Here is a 16,834-nt window from a genome sequence, read left to right as displayed (position 1 = left end):
AATACATAGCTGCATGCTATATATCAAGCTGTGTGTGTGTGTGTGTGTGTGTGTGTGTGAATATATATATATATATATATATATATATATATATATATAAATACAAATATATCATGCTATATATCAATCCCTTCAAGGATCACTGCCTTGTTGTGGCGAAGGGGCTTGCGTAACTCAGTGAAGCCATAAGCTATGCCGTGCAGGGCCACCCAAGATGGACAGGTCATGGCGGAGAGTTCTGACAAAATGTGGTCCACTGGAGAAGGAAATGGCAACCCACTCCAGTATTCTTGCCAAGAAAACCCCATGGAACGTATCACAAGGCTAAAAGAGATGACGCCGGAAGATGAGCCCCTCAGGTTGGAAGGTGTCCAATATACTACTGGGGAAGAGCAGAGGGAATTTCCAAGTAGCACCAGAAAGAGTGAAGTGGCTGGGCCAAAGCCGAAAGGACACAGCTGTGGATGTGTCTGGTGGTGAAAAGAAAATCCGATGCTGTAAAGAACAATATTGTGTAGGAACCTGGAATGTAAGATCAATGAATCAAGGTAAGCTGGAGGTGGTCAGACATGAGATGGCAAGATTGAACATCGACATCTTGGGAATCAGCAAACTCAAATGGACAGGCATGGGCGAATTTAATTCAGGTGACCATCATATCTACTACTGTGGGCAAGAATCCCTTAGAAGAAATGGAGTAGCACTCATAGTCAACAAAAAGGTGGGAAAAGCAGTACTGGGGTACAATCTCAAAAACAACAGAATAATCTCAGTACGAATCCAAGGCAAACCATTCAACAACACAGTAATTCAAGACTATGCGCCAACCACTGAGGCCGAAGAAGCTGAGGTTGATCGGTTCTATGAAGACCTACAACACCTTCTAGAACTAACATCAAAAAAAGATGTCCTCTTCATCATAGGGGATTGGAATGCTAAAGTAGGAAGTCAAGAAATTACCGGGATAACAGGCAAGCATGGACTTGGTGTACAAAATGAAGCAGGACAAAGGCTAATAGAGTTTTGCCAAGTGAACACGCTGATCATAGCAAACACTCTTTTCCAACAGCACAAGAGGCGACTCTACACATGGACATCACCAGATGGTCAATATCGAAATCAGATTGATTATGTCCTTTGCAGTCAAAGATGGAGAAGCTCTATACAGTCAGTAAAAACAAGACCTGGAGCTGACTGTGACTCAGATCATGAGCTTCTTGTTGCAAAATTTCAGCTGAAATTGAGGAACGTAGGGAAAACCACTAAACCATTCAGGTATGACCTCAATCATATCCCTTATGAATATACAGTGGAGGTGAGGAATAGATTTCAGGGATTCAGCGAAAAGCAAGGGAGAGAGGGGAAGATATATCCAACTGAATGCAGAGTTCCAGAGAATAGCAAGGAGAGACAAGAAGGCCTTCTTAAATGAACAATGCAAAGAAATCGAAGAAAACAATAGAATGGGAAAGACTAGAGATTTCTTCAAGAAAATCGGAGATCTCAAGGGAATGTTTTGTGCAAAGACGGGCATGATAAAGGACAAAGAAGGCAGGGACCTAACAGAAGCAGATGAGATTAAGAAGAGGTGGAAAGAATACACAGAAGAACTATACAGGAAAGATCTTGATGTCCTTGATAGCCAAGAACTATCACTGAACTGATAGTTCACTGAACTGCGGTCACTGAACTGGAGCCGGACATCCTAGAGAGTGAAGTCAAGTGGGCCTTAGGAAGCATTAGTAACAACAACGCTAGCGGAGATGACAGTATTCCAGCTGAGCTATTTAAGATCCTAAAAGATGATGCTGTTAAACTGCTGCACTCAATATGCCAACACATTTGGAACCCTCAACAATGGCCACAAGACTGGAAAAGGTCAGTTTACATTCCAATTCCAAAGAAGGGCAATGCCAAAGAGTGTTCAAACTACCATACAATTGCACTCATTTCACATGCCAGCAAGGTGATGCTCAAAATCCTACAAGCTAGGCTTCAGCAGTATGTGAACCGAGAACTACCGGAAGTACAAGCTGGGTTCCGAAGAGGCAGAGGAACTAGAGATCAAATCGCCAACATTCGCTGGATCATGGAGAAAGCAAGAGGATTCCAGAAAAACATCTATTTCTGCTTCATTGACTACGCTAAAGCCTTTGATTGTATGGATCACAACCAACTGTGGCAAATTCTTAAAGAGATGGGAGTACCAGACCACCTTACCTGTCTCCTGAGAAACCTGTACGAGGGTCAAGAAGCAACAGTAAGAATGTCAGAAGCGCTCTGGCAGCTTCTCCCAGTAGATTCCAATAGCCAACTCAAGACACACACAGACGAAAGGATTTCTTTTCAAAGCTTTAATCCTTTTACAACTTAATGACTCTTTCAGATGCTAATCACCAGTGACTAAGCAAGGAACAGCAGGGTAGCCTAAGTTTCAAGTAGTCAGTTGATCCCCATTTGAAAGAGAGTCACCTGAAGACCCAGAACTTATGGGCTAGAGAGAGATCCTCCCTCTTTCCCTTGGGTCCATGGGAGGTGGCCGTTGCTTGTGCGCCAAACGGGCACTACGCCTCCTTTCCGCATCCTCCATCGCTCGTCGCTCTTTGCGTCTGCGTCAAGCATCTAAGAAGCCCCCCTCCAGCATTCCCTCACTACCTGGGTCGCTCTCTATCTCTAGAATGCTGGCAGGAGGAATCTCTGCCAGGTGCTGAGCCTGTGAGGGATGAGCTGGCCCCTCTCCCATGGATAGCTGTTCCTCCTCAGAATCCGAACTGCTCGGAGGTTCTCTGGGCTCAGTTTCCACCCTGACAAAGAACCGGACATGGAACAACCGAATGGTTCAAGATTGGGAAATGAGTACGACAAGGCTGTATATTGTCGCCCTGCTTATTTAATTTATATGCAGAGTACATCATGAGAAACGCCGGGTTGGATGAATCACAGGTCAGAATTAAGATTGCCGGGAGAATTATCAACAACCTCAGATACGCAGACGATACCACCCTCATGGCAGAAAGTAAAGAGGATCTAAAGAGCCTCTTGTTGAGGGTGAAAGAGGAGACTGCAAAAGCTGGTTTGAAACTCAACATTAAAAAACTAAAATCATGGCATCTGGCCCCATCACTTCCTGGCATATAGAAGGGGAAGAAATGGAAGCAGGGACAGATTTTATTTTCTTGGGCTCCAAGATCATTGCAGACAGCGACTGTAGCCATGAAATTAAAAGACGCTTGCTCCTTGGGAGGAAAGCTATGGCAAACCTAGACAGCATAGTAAGAAGCAGAGACATCACCTTGCCAACAAAGGTTCGTATGGTTTTCCCAGTAGTAACATATGGCTATGACAGCTGGACTATAAGGAAGGCTGAGCGCCAAAGAATCGATGCTTTCAAACTGTAGTACTGGAGAAGACTCTTACGAGTCCCCTGGACTGCAAGGAGGTCAAATCAGTCCATCCTAAAGGAAATCAACCCTGAGTGCTCATTGGAAGGACAGATACTGAAGCTGAAGCTCAAATATTTTGGCCACCTAATGTGAAGAGAAAACTCCCTGGAAAAAACCCTGATGCTGGGAAAGACTGAAGGCAAAAGGAGAAGGGGACGGCAGAGGATGAGATGGCTAGATAGCATCACTGATGCAATGAATATGGACTTGAGCACGCTCCGGGAGAGAGCGGAGGACAGGAAGGCCTGGCGTGCTATGGTCCATGGGGTCACGAAGAGTCGGACACGACTGAACGACTGAACAACAACAACAGTATATCAAGAGAATGTCCAGTTTGGCCCCTAATAGCGCCTTATTGAAGACGTATTTGGCTGGGTGGGTCTCACAGGTAAGTTTAAGAGCCAAATGAGGCGAAGCAGGTTACAGCCAGTCAAAACAAGGCATTTTTTTTGCCATGGGGATCTGCAACCCCATGTTTCTATCTCCCCCTACAAAGGACTGCCACCAAGGAGATAAGGAAAAGCAAATGCTAAGAAGACTTCTAAGCTGAGCTGAACATTCCTCAAGTAAAAAAACTAACCCGATTCCAAATTTAAGGCCTTGGAGAACAGCTAATTCCTTACTACATTATGGAATTAAGTAAGGCACCAAGACGTGTGTGAGCTTCAAACCATGGTCTCCCGCAACCACACTTTAGTGCAGCCTTCCCTAACCTGGTGCGCTCCAGCTGTGTTGGGCTGCAACTCCCACTTTTATAGTAGTTGCAGCCCAACACATCTGGAGCGCAGCAGGTTGGGGAAGGCTGCTTTAGTGCCTTACTGCCTGTGCCACCAGCACTCTGGTGCCTCAACAAACCAGCCTCTATAGATCAACCCTCTAGACTGAACTTCTAGCCTGAATGCAGTCAGCTGACCACACAGCCTGAATACTGGCCAACAGGGATACACCAGGCCTTATAAAGCCCTCACATCCAGGTTGGCTGCTCAGTCTGACCAGCTTGTTTCACCAAGGAGCTACTCAGATACTTTCCTTCATTTGGAATCTTACCAGCAGCCTGTCTTCAATCGCGTCTTCGTTTGCTTGCAATAGAACCAGCGCCCCCTCTGCCCTGCAACTTGCTTGGCTGAGGCCTGGTATATGCACACGCTCTCACGGTTCCATTCCCACCTTTCTCTCCATCATCCATGCATTCTACCAAATCAGGGTACCAAAATTGATAGACCTGCCACTCTGCTTCATTCAACAAGGTAATTCCTGTCTTTGTAATAAGATAGGAGAGACGTACCAGTGCATTCTGAACCACAGGTGGCCTCAACATGAAAATAGTATTCTAATACAAATTAAGCTCCATCTGCCTTGACGTTTACAGCCTTTGAAGTGGAGACCAGGCAACTGCTCACACTGATACTCATGTTCATTTTTTCCTCCCCACAAGATCAGAGGAAATTACAATGTAAAACACACTTGCAAGCTATTTTTATAGAGTCTCTCTAAATCAGCAAACAAAGCACAGGATCAGACCTCCTTTGTGCTGCTGCTACCTCTACAGGTCTCTCTGGGCTCCATGTTCTGACACTGAAGCCTTTTGATTCTGTCCTGAAACAGGCACTTTGATCTGAAAGGCTTCTTACAGAACTTTGATTGTGTTGTATTTTTCCAAAAAAACACGAAACATAACCTCACTCCACTGCTCCCTCTGGTACAAAGTGTCAACACACATGGTGCAAAGACAACAGTATTCTTATTACTGAGGCACAGGCCAAACAGAATTTATCATATCACATGAATTCCTCTTCTCTTCCAAGGAGCTCAGGGCAGAGTGTATATAAGGTTTTCCCCCATTTTATCTTCACAACAGCCCTCTGTGGTAGGCTCAGAAACAGGTTGTAATAAGTTATATGCAAGATGGTTGACATCAAACTTGTGTGGTTTAATATTTTTTATTTTAAAATAGAATCTCTGTGGTCCTTCAATTTGTTTTAAATGGACAAAGCAGAAGTGCATACCCAGTTTGTTTTCAGATCCAATTCAAGCTGCTGGTTCTTAACCAGTCTGAGACCAGGACTTCTGAAAGACCATCACTGTGGTCATCAGGAGAGACTTTGCTCCATGTCCTTTGGTCCTATGTAGTGAAGAGGATGGGGATGCCTGATAGGGCCATCTCATCAGCAGCAGCACCCAGGCAGCTGTGGAACTCTCTGCATCAGGAGACCTGGCTTACCACCTTATTAGTTGCCTTTGGGTAGGAAGCCAAGATGTTTTTGTTGAAGTGTGAACTCTGTTGTGGAAATGCTTGCTAACTCTAAATGCCCTGATTTGTATATCTGGCTGCTGTTTTGTCTTCTTTTTTATTGTTGTGGGTGATTAATTGAGCTGTTTTAATTGTTGTGATGGTTTTGTTTTTAATAGTTTCCACAATTTATTGTTTACTATTTAATTGTCTGCTCTGACTGGCAGCTGATCTCCAGTGTTTCAGGCAGAACTCCTGCTACCTGATCCCTCTTTTTAACTGGATATGCCAAGGATTGAACCTGGAACCTTCTGCATGCAAACCATGTGCTCTGCCACTGAGCTATGGTCCCTCCAGACAGATACTCGGAGCAGCTTAATATTAATCCTAAGTATGCACTTTTGCTTAAGAACATAAGTAGCACCCTGCTGGAGCATATTCTTGGCAAGCAAATACCCACCAGAAATTGGCGATTGTCAGAAATTGGCCAGTGCATCACCTGTAAAGCAGGGATGGAGAACCTTCCAGATGTTGTTGGGCAACAGTCCCTATCACGCCTGACTATCAGCCATGCTGGCTGGGGTTGAGAAGAGTTTGAGTCTAACAACATCTGGAGCGCCACAGATTTCTCACCCCTGCTTTAAAGCATACACCCTGTTTTATATCAAACAGTAACATGAAAGGAAATGTGGCACAAATCCAAATATTTACTTTTGCCAAGTCTTATTCTGAGTAGATCAGATGTGCATGAAGAACACTAGGGCTACTCGCTTATCCATGGGAGAAAGCAGGACTTCTGTTCTGGGAAGCAAATGCACTTCAAAAAAACAACAGCGCACACCAGAGATTAGGGATAGTGCCCTCCTAATTGTCATCTTAAACACCTTCTGATTAGGATCTCTAATCCCCTGTGTGGCTTGTTAGGCTTTTTTTTTTGCTTTAGCTTTTGAAAAAAGGAAACTTTATGCATGGCTAGCACAAAAGCCACTGTACCTAACTATTTGAAATTTGGCAGGTTCAGTCATCTCCACAGGAGCTGCCATGTCCCCAAATTCCATGCACTTGTGTGGAAACACACAAAGATTATAAGTCTTTGGTTTGACACGTTTTCTGGAAAAAAGCTAGTTTTACCTGTGGCTAGCACAAAAGCCACTGAACAAACTGTCTGAAATCTGGCAGGTTCACTCTCCTCCATAGGGGCTGCCAGATCTCCAAATGTCATGTATTCATCATAAAAACTAAAAAAGTTATGGTCGTTTCCATTTTCCAGTGCAAGTCAATGGGGAAATGTAAAATCCAAATAAATAGGATTTCCAAATCTTGCTTCGGATCTGGAGTCCAAAGCAGGTTGGATCAGGTCTTGAATTGGTCCGAAGCAGATAGGAGCCAAATTCAAAGCTGTGAATCGGCCTCTGAAGCCCAGTCCTAAAATCTATAATGGGTGCTGTATGGCTAGGTTGCCAAAGTAGGTGGCCATCTTGTCCCTGGTTTACCGGTTCTCAGGTGGGAAAGCATACTGCCATTACCATAGACCGAAAGCAGAAAGGATGGATATCGAGGAGCAGGGGAGAAAGACATTCCCTTACTGGCAGAACCACTTTTTGTCAGGGTTCTCTCCCACCAAAAAAGAAGAATGACTGGTAGGCTGCCCCCACCAGCTGATCCTCACCTGTACTCTCTAGGCTGTCTAGCAGCTTGAAGGGAATAACCCAAGGGTGTATATTTAGGAAGAAAAGACAGGATATCTGTCTGTTTTAGACTTCCAGAGCAGTGTTCTGATCACAGACACTCCAAGGGGCACCCTTGCTTTGTTCAGAATGTAGGAGTTGCTCACACAAAGCTAAGCACAGGGACCCCCAACTTGTATCCAGCACAAGGCTGGCCCAGCATAAAACACAAAATACAACAGGTCACCTACTGCTGAATCAAGATCTTCACCAGGGTGATGTGTCCGCAGGTTGCTGCTGCATGCAGAGGAGTCCACAATTCGTTGTCCTTTGCATTGACATTGGCCCCATGGTTCAGAAGAAGCTTAACTATGTCTTCATAGTTGTCTATGCAGCACTGTTGAGGAATCAAACCCAGCAGAGTTTAGCTTTACTCTGTACAGATGATCCTTTCTCTGGAGCAATGGCAGTGACTTCCACTTTACTGCCACCTGATCTAGCATTGGCAGCTTGATCACTGTACAAATGGAATGGAAGAAAGGTGAAGGCAAGGAGACTCATACCAGTCGGGGGGGGGGCAGGGCAGGGAGGGTGCTCCATTTTCCTAACGTCTGATAGCATCTGCTTCTGGTCATTTATGCAGGGTGGTGCATAACTGACCACAACAGATCACAAACAGCTTATGGTCAAGTCAATTTCAATGAAAGGGCTACATGAGCGGAAAGTGACTATCTTTTTATATACAAAAATACAGTTTGGGGGAAAAGCTTCAGGCATTGGCTAGGGATGGGGTGTGAGAGTGAAAAGTGTGCTCTTCCTCATGGGCACTATCCAATAGGTACCTCTAACAGTCCCATCCAGAAAAGTATATGCCTATTATAGCAATGCTGGCTTCAGGTTTTTGAAAACATTTCTCCAGGGTAAAATGTGAAACATAACCAAAACCCACAAACATCAATCTGACCAGAGACTCAAAAAGTGATAATATGCATCTCAGGCAATGACTGCTCTACAGTACTGCTTCCAAGTGTGTGCGTTTTGTTTGTTTTTTAAAGCCACCATCTGTACATAGCCTGGTTCCTGTTGCTCTCTCTTGCATAGAGAATGTAGACGATGCATTCTCAGAAACAGATCATAAGATCCCGGTTCACAATGGCTATAAAAGTGCCTGTTGAACGCTAAGCAATTTTACAGATGCTGAATGATCTTAAAGAAAAGGTCCCTGCTGCAGAGATTCTGCATATTACTAGTTATGACTGACTGTTAAAAGTTGTTTTTAGTTATATGTTGTGTGTGTATATTGTCTGTGTGCTTTTATGTAAATGGCTTTTAAACTTTGTATACTTTTGTGTTTTAACTTCTGTAAACCACCCAGAGAGCTTCGGCTATGGGGCGGTATAGAAATGTAATAAATAATAAAATAATATTTTAGACTACTATGAAGTATCTTATTTATTACATTTCAAGCCTAACTTTCCTCCAAGATGTTTAAAGAAGTGCAGATGGTTCCCTCTCCTCATTTATCTTCACAACATCCCTCTGAGGTAGGTTAGGTAGACTGGCCCAAAGTCACTTCATGGCTGAGTGGGGATTTGGACTGTGTCTTTCTGATCATAATCCAACTCTTAAACAACTATACCACACCAGATCTTAGGGACTTGCCCACATGGCTACTTTCTCAAGTGGCATGTAGGAACAGGACTTGCACTGTAGATTACCAACAACTGATAGCTGAAAATAAGAGCCGTCTAGGCATTCCATTCTACTTTCCCCCCCTTAAAATTTTCTTTTTGCAATCATTTTGGTTCTTCCTTTACCTTCTTGATCTACCATAGCCAAACTAGTACTATAAATCCCATCAAGATTTTTTTAAAAATGCCACAGAGAGGGCTTCACAATTTTTTCCAGGCTATGCCAGAATCAACATAGCTAATACCCTTGCACTGCATAGTGATTTGAAATTCAGCACCATTCTTAGGGATTCCTAAGAAAACATGTTTTCATTAAAAAAAATAAATTTTGCTTTTCCAAAGTCTAATGTCAAATGCTAGCAACAAAAGGAGGTCTGAACTCGGGTATCTAGAATCCAGATATTTTTCTTATATCAGCATAGGTGATACCTGGCAATGTCACGCAATAGTATCCATTGATTTTGCATTAAACACAAGAATAGTGTCAAGTAATCCTTGTATGCCCTTATTTTCGCTCATGGAAATGTGAATGCAGAACGGTACCACCTTCAAAAATATAGTAAGCTACATTACTAGCGAAGAACACCGCTTTATGACCTAGTAAACGCATGGTGTTTAACACAATAATCTTAGTGGTCCCAGGTTTTGCACACACAAAAAAAATTCCTTTGTCACAGAGACAACAAAATTCCTCGTTCTAAGAGCTAGTTTGCATGTTTAAGTAAACATCTATCCAGTGCCAATAAAAGAACACAACTTGCAGAAGGATCTGGGCTTCAGCTATGATCCATCAACAGTCACATTTATAGCACTGACTGAGAATTAATGAACTCTGGGTGAGGTTATCCGCCTTCAGAATCAGCTTAACAACCCTCCCTCTGTTGTTACTGCCCACCTCCTTGGTGCCGAGAAAAAAAAGAACTCCAGATGGCGCCTCCTGTCCCAAAAGTCCCACAGCCTTTGGATTTCAGAATGTTGAGGAAAGATAGGCAAGATACTGAATTCGGCCTTGTTTTGTCCCCATGTAAGAGCCCATTCAAAAGCATGTCAGTGTGAGTTACCAACCTTCTAATGTGCACTTGTCCTGCATATCATCAACCCACTGCTTATTTGTGTGTGTGTATGTGTGTGTGTGTGGAATCAGAAATACACACATAGTATATACAGTTCCAGAAGTCTTCTGCTTATGCTTCCACTCACCAGCACAGCTGACTGAAAATATAGTATGTTGCCACCTATTGACATAAGCCCAGTATTTTCTATACTGACTGGCAAGGGTGCTCGCCAAAGTCTCAGGGCTGAACTAGACATGACTGATCTCTTCTTTTTTTATTTGATTTGATTTTGATTTTATTTTTTATTTATTTCATTTCTATATCAATATACCAGTATTCTATACAAATAGCCGAAGCTCTCTGGGCGGTTCACAAAAAATGATTAAAAGTAGTTGTGGATGGGTGAGGGGATCTGGATTAGCAGGAGGGAGGCTTAGCCCTCACACCATTTCCCAGTTTAAATCATCCATCTAAACCAGGTGTGCACAACCTTGCTTCACGTGATGCCAGCTTGGGCGCTGGGGGCCACACATGCATACACACATACGCAAACACACACACACATCCCCAGCAATGCTGATACAGATCACTCTTTCCTCACTGCTAGTTCTAGGGGAAAGCATGGAAAGAAGAGGCACCAGGGAAATTGGCAGGGGGAATTTGGTGGTGGTATGTGGTCAGGGCATCCTTGGGAGCTGCAGTAAAGGCTTTGGGGGACTGCATATGGCCCTCAGGCTGCAGGTTGTGCACCCCTGATCTAAACCTATGAGCCACAGATGGCGGAAAAGACAGTTACATTATTTTTGGTGGGGGTGGGGAGGGAGAAGGCCACTATTTCTGTTTCTGGCAGATTCTGAACTACAAAAGGGGGCCAGACCAATGAGGGTGTGACCAACTTTCCAAATAGCTAATGAGGAACAGATAACTTGATTTATTCCAATTACTGAGAAACTCATCCTGGATGTGTTCTCCAGTGTAGTAGCCATGTTAATCTGTTGCAGACTAATGGTTTCTGCAGCTCTGGTTTATTCCTAGAGCATTACACTAACAGCACAGAAACCAGCTGTGCAAACATTTTCCTTCATCTGACCCTGCCTGATGTCACATTTCAACGTTCCCGAATGCTTACCTGATGCAGTGCAGTTAATCCATCTTCATTGCACAGGTCTGGACTGAAGTTGTTGTTCAATAAATAACAGACTGCAAGAGACAAGATAGGAAAGTATATTCTCAGTAAATATCATCACTGCTTTCAGCTTCAGATGGAACAAACAACTGGCAACAATTAGGATCTCTGTGGCTAAGATACCCAGATAAACTAAATGTGTTTTATTTTAGGCCAATGTAGTCTGGTTGATGCCAACTGAATGAAAACCATCTTAATCCAAGACCTTCCACTTCGCATGCATCCACACATTTCTTCAAGAACAGTCAAAAGTGCATAGCTAAATGACGGAATTCACTACCACAAGATGTGGTGACGGCCACCAACTTGGATGGCTTTAAAAGGGGATTAGACAAATTCATGAAGGAGAAGGCTATCAATGGCTGCTAGTCAAGGTGACTAAATACTACCTCCAGTATCACAGTCAGCATGCCTTTGTATACCAGTTGCTGGGGAACATGGGCAGGATGATGCTATTACATTCATGTCCTACTTGTTGGCTTCCCATCCACAATGACCATTGGTCCTGGGAATTGTGGCCCTGGTCTAGAGCAATGGCACTCTGATAATTGTGAGCCAGGCAGAGTAGGCCTGGCTGCCAGATGTCCCCCCCCCCCATATAAAACGGAGCAATCCTGCACCTTTTCTTTCTTGAGCATTTGATTAATCTAAACAGTAGGATGACAATGTCCCATAAGAATGTAACTGAACCAGTTTGGAGGGTGGCGGCGGTGAGCCATCAGAACAGCCATGCTGGATCAGACCAAGGGTCCATCTAGTCCAGCATCCCATTCACACAGTGGCAAACCAGTTCCCAACAGGAAACCCACAATGAGGAGAGGTAGGGGCAATAGCACAAGCTCCCCTCCTGGTGCAAATAGCAGCTCCAAGAGGTGATTTTCAATGGGACCGTAGTGTGGTGGAAAGGGTTAAACCCTCCCTCCCCATCTCCCACAGTCCCAATCCTGCACAGACTTTTCCATGTTGGCTATTTCAGTTTATAAAACTAGGCATGTTAGAAAAGCCTTGCCCAATTGGATGCTCGCCCACCCCACAGATGCATTGGCTCACAACTCCCATAAGCCCTAGCCAGCATGGCTGTGTTGTGGTCCAACCCATCTGGAGGGCTTCAGGTTGTAGGAGGCTGCGCTAGAATCATGTAGTTGTCTCATCTAGTCTGGTCCTTAGAAAAGTCCAAAAATTGGTATTTTCCATTTCGTGGAAAAGGAGCCACAACCTTGTGTGCGACTGTCACTGCAACTTTACAATGAGTAGCCCTGTTGCCTGAGCAGCTTTTCCCCCAACTCAGAAAAATATATGGTGCTATATGGAAATATTTTCCTTCTTCCAGGAGATTATTCCCATTCCAAATGCAAAGGCTGCTCTGCATTTGGATGTGCAGTTAGCATAAATGTCTGCATGGAAAAACATCGTTAAAACGTAGTAAAACAAAAGCAGAGCACAATCTCTCATTTAGTTCTGATAACTGTACAAACATTTTTAACATTTTAAGAGCAGCAAAGAGCCTTGTAAGCATCTTAAGCTGCTACAAGACTCTCAGTTATTTCTGCTGCAACAGAATAACATAGCTCCCCTTCTGGAAATCATTTTAAGAGGGCTCCCAGCTGGAGAATATCCACATTTTTGCAAGAGACCTATCAGTCCAGATGTGGTTTAACTGACAGGAAATACAAGGTGCCCTCTTCTGAAAATGGAGCATTTAAAACATTTCTAATTGACAGCACCAAACTAAGGTGGGTGTGTTGCTACGTTTTAAACTACCTGCTCAGAGAATCTTGACTTATATTTGTTGGTACATTATTTCACATATCTGAAACACAGAGATGTTACAGTTAATGAGCTTTCAGCTAAAGTTGTATTATTTTTGGCCCTCCCATAGGGTTCTTCATTTAGTTTTTAATAACACCTTCCTTATTTAAAAACAACATATTAGTGAAGCTTTGATTTAATCATAGAATCACAGAATAGTAGGGTGGGAAGGGGCCTATAAGACCATCAAGTCCAACCCCTTGCTCAATGCAGGAGTCCAAGTCAAAGCATCCTTAACAAGTGGCTGTCCAGCTTTATCTTGAATGCCTCCAGTGTGGGAGAGCCCACCACCTCCCTAGGTAATTGGTTCCATTGTTGATCTTGATCTCAGAACCACCTTTGGACATGAAAGAAATCCCTCTCTGGCATGATAACAACAGCAGCCTTAAGGATGTCAAAGGCAAGTCTTTAATAGAGCTGTTCCATGCAATATAAAGTGCAATTGGGACCTGCAACTAAATGTTCCAGTGTGGAATGCTCCTATTCAGGGTTCCAGCCAGCCATGCCTTCAACAAAGATGCTCCATTCCATAGGTGCTTCCAGGCAACGGACTCCTAGCGCTAATGCAGCTATTCTATCTTTTCTTCCTTAACAGGTTTTCTGCAGTAAACAAGAATACAGAAAAGAGTGGTGGGAAAACACAGGAGGGCTACGAGTGGAAGATAACAATGACCGGATTCCCCCTAAAATTCCATGACTTAGGCAGGGTGAAGGCATGATAAAAGCCTTGTCTAGAAGTACCCCAACTCCTTCTCCCCAAGGGTTCCATTCTCTACTCCCCCCAAAACACTAGGCATTCTGTGACCACTGAGCATGCTCAGTCCTCACTGGGCTATTTCTGCAGTTCCCCTCGCCCCCTCCCGCTTAGGATCCATTTCTAAAGATTTTTTTTATACTTCTGAAAACCTCTATCAATACCTCTTCTTATGGATGGGTGGTGCTATTTTAGCTACATAAGCACTCAAAGAATGAGTTTGCTATTAGTATACAGAATCACATTGTAAACTGAGGAAGCAGAATTATGGACTATACCACTTCGACTGTTGGTGAAAGGGTTACATTTTTAATGCCCCCCACTTAAAAAAAAACAAAACCTGCCTGCATGAAATAAATTAGCATGCTGGAGAGAGACTACTCTAAACATAAGAAGAGCTGGGCTGGATCAGACCAAAGGCCTATCTAGTCTAGCATTCTGCTCTGACAGTGGCCAACCAGATGGCTATGGGAAGCCCACAAGGAGGACATACATCTTCCTGCTCATGTCCCCCAGCAACCATACTGAAAGGCAAACTGCCTCTGATACTAGAGATAACATATACTTGTCATGACTAGTACCACTGATAGCCTTATCCTCCATGAATTTGTCTAATTTGAAGCCATCCAATTTGGTGGTCCTCACATCTTGTGGCAATTCCTACATACAGGGAGCTTTTTAAGTGGGGGCATTCAAAAATATGACCCTTCTTAGGGTCCAGAATTCAACCACCACTGAATAGTACAAGGCCTTTGTATGCAATGTGAGGACTGGCTACTATTGTTATGTGACTAAGGCTGCAATCCTAAGCACACATCAGCCCTCTTCAGGCGTTCTTCTTATCATGTTTAAAGAACATGTGAGGAGTGCTTCAGCCCCACCCCACTCTGTCATCACTCCCTGATTTTCCAGGATTCATAGAATCATAGAATAGTAGGGCTGGAAGGGACCTTTATAAGGGTTCTTAATCACGTGCAGGATCTCCACAGACAGAGGAGGCTCTCTGCTTCAGACAGTCACCCTCCACATGTACGAGAGCAATGATGGCGGGGCGTGGGACTGGAGTGCTCCTGTCTTCACATGTTATTTCACCATGGTAAGAAAAACACCTGAAGAGGGCTATCTATGGAGTAATTCCCATTCAACATACTGGGACTTATTTCCGAGGAAACTTGCATAGGTTTGGCCTGTAAATGTCATGAATCAGTTCTACATGGTTTGTTTTTGGATCCCCAAAATTTTGTAAAGGTAAGTACTGCTTCTAGCATTTTGTTCATCCCAACATAATGTTCCTGAGCTAATGAAAGCACCAGCCAAGAGTATCATCAATATCACTTCCTCTCCCCTCCAAGGGCTGAGATTGCTAGTGCTACTTTAAAACCAGCATGATGCTGACAGAGGATATTTAAACATTAGGAAAAATGTAGGCTACAAAATTAAGAGCATTAAAGGGAATAATGGACACTCATAAAAGGTTATAGGCTGTGGACATCAGGGTGAACAACATAAGATGGTTCCAAGAAATTACAGGAGGAAATACACTTGTCAAAAGCTAATTCTTTCTCACCTGTTCTTTCAAGTTACAGGCAGGCCCCTAAAAGGACAGGTATAAACTTCTGTCTAGGATCTAAAGAAATTAAAGTCACAAAACTCAAAGGCTCCATCTATACTCCATATCTACGGTGACCTGATATAACCAATTGGATCTGGGGGTACAGGTGACAATCTGAAGCCATTAGGAATTAGTTTTTGTTAGGCACAGTGAATGTTCAAAAAATGTGTCAAGATCACAGTTCATGATCTTCTGGTAAAAAAACACAACACTTTCAAAACATGGGTTGACTAAGATGGTGGTATCTCAATGCTTGTTTGATCATTTGCAAAACCAAAAGAACATCACTTACCATGATCACATCAAAATGACCATATGAACTGGTCCATAATATTGGTTCACTGTTATGTATTTCCCTTAGGAACCCTGAGAACTGTAGCCTAATATACACATTTGCAGTGGAATGAGGTAGGAATGCCTCTTAAATATTCTCCCAGGGGTGAAGAGGATGTTTATTCATGAGCCTTATTTTCAAGACTGCAGTACATGAACACCAGATTCTTAAGGTATGTATCTAACTTAATATAACTCTGATGTTAAAGTACAGAATCTCTTTTCTTCCACAAACTAGCAAGTAAGCTAAAATAGTTTATAGTGTGCGTGCATGCTTGTGTACACATGCAGAAACAAGGTGAACATGACTGGGGTTTAATAGTGTGTGTGCATGAACGTGTACATGCAGAAACATTGGCATTCATCTTTGTTTTTAAAAGGCTATAATTGATCCTACAAGGAAGTCTACTGAAACCAACTATCATATTTTTAGCTCCCTACCATCTCCTGTTCAGACTGTAGATTTGCATAAAAAGTGTTAGAAACACAGAGTTTTCAAACACCCACTCAAATGTTCTGTCTTTCCTTAACTATTCTGTGACGATTGTTGTTGTTGTTGTTCAGTTGTTCAGTCGTGTCCGACTCTTCGTGACCCCATGAACCATAGCACGCCAGGCCTTCCTGTCCTGCGCTCCCTCCCGGAGTGTGCTCAAGTTCATATTCATTGCATCGGTGATACTATCTAGCCATCTCATCCTCTGCCGTCTCCTTCTCCTTTTGCCTTCAGTCTTTCCCAGCATCAGGGTCTTTTCCAGAGAGTTTTCTCTTCGCATTAGGTGGCCAAAATATTTGAGCTTCAGCTTCAGTATCTGTCCTTCCAATGAGCACTCAGGGTTGATTTCCTTTAGGATGGACTGATTTGACCTCCTTGCAGTCCAGGGGACTCGTAAGAGTCTTCTCCAGCACCACAGTTCGAAAGCATCAATTCTTCGGCGCTCAGCCTTCCTTATAGTCCAGCTCTCACAGCCATACATTACTACTGGGAAAACCATAGCTTTGATTAGATGGACCTTTATCGGCAAGGTGATGTCTCTGCTTCTTACTATGCTGTCTA

At 43.4% G+C, this 16,834-nt stretch overlaps 1 protein-coding gene across 3 annotated transcripts in view; it reads right to left on the bottom strand.

Moving 5' to 3' along the window:
* Nucleotides 1-16,834, bottom strand: part of PPP1R16B (protein phosphatase 1 regulatory subunit 16B) — a 141,141-nt gene that overhangs the window by 11,357 nt on the left and 112,950 nt on the right. For all 3 annotated transcript variants that reach the window (XM_084853937.1, XM_084853936.1, XM_084853935.1), the window contains 2 exons: nt 11,216-11,286; nt 7,592-7,737 (listed from right to left, as the gene is read on the bottom strand). In XM_084853937.1, coding sequence (XP_084710063.1) covers nt 7,592-7,737; nt 11,216-11,286 — 217 coding nt within the window. The remainder of the gene's footprint in view (nt 1-7,591; nt 7,738-11,215; nt 11,287-16,834) is intronic.

Source organism: Heloderma suspectum, chromosome 4 (assembly GCF_057233095.1).
Source record: "Heloderma suspectum isolate Gila_16-S chromosome 4, 16-S_ref, whole genome shotgun sequence".
Lineage (NCBI taxonomy): Eukaryota > Metazoa > Chordata > Lepidosauria > Squamata > Helodermatidae > Heloderma > Heloderma suspectum.
The sequence above is the reverse complement of the archived record's forward strand: the minus strand, read 5'-3'. Positions and strand labels throughout refer to the sequence as shown.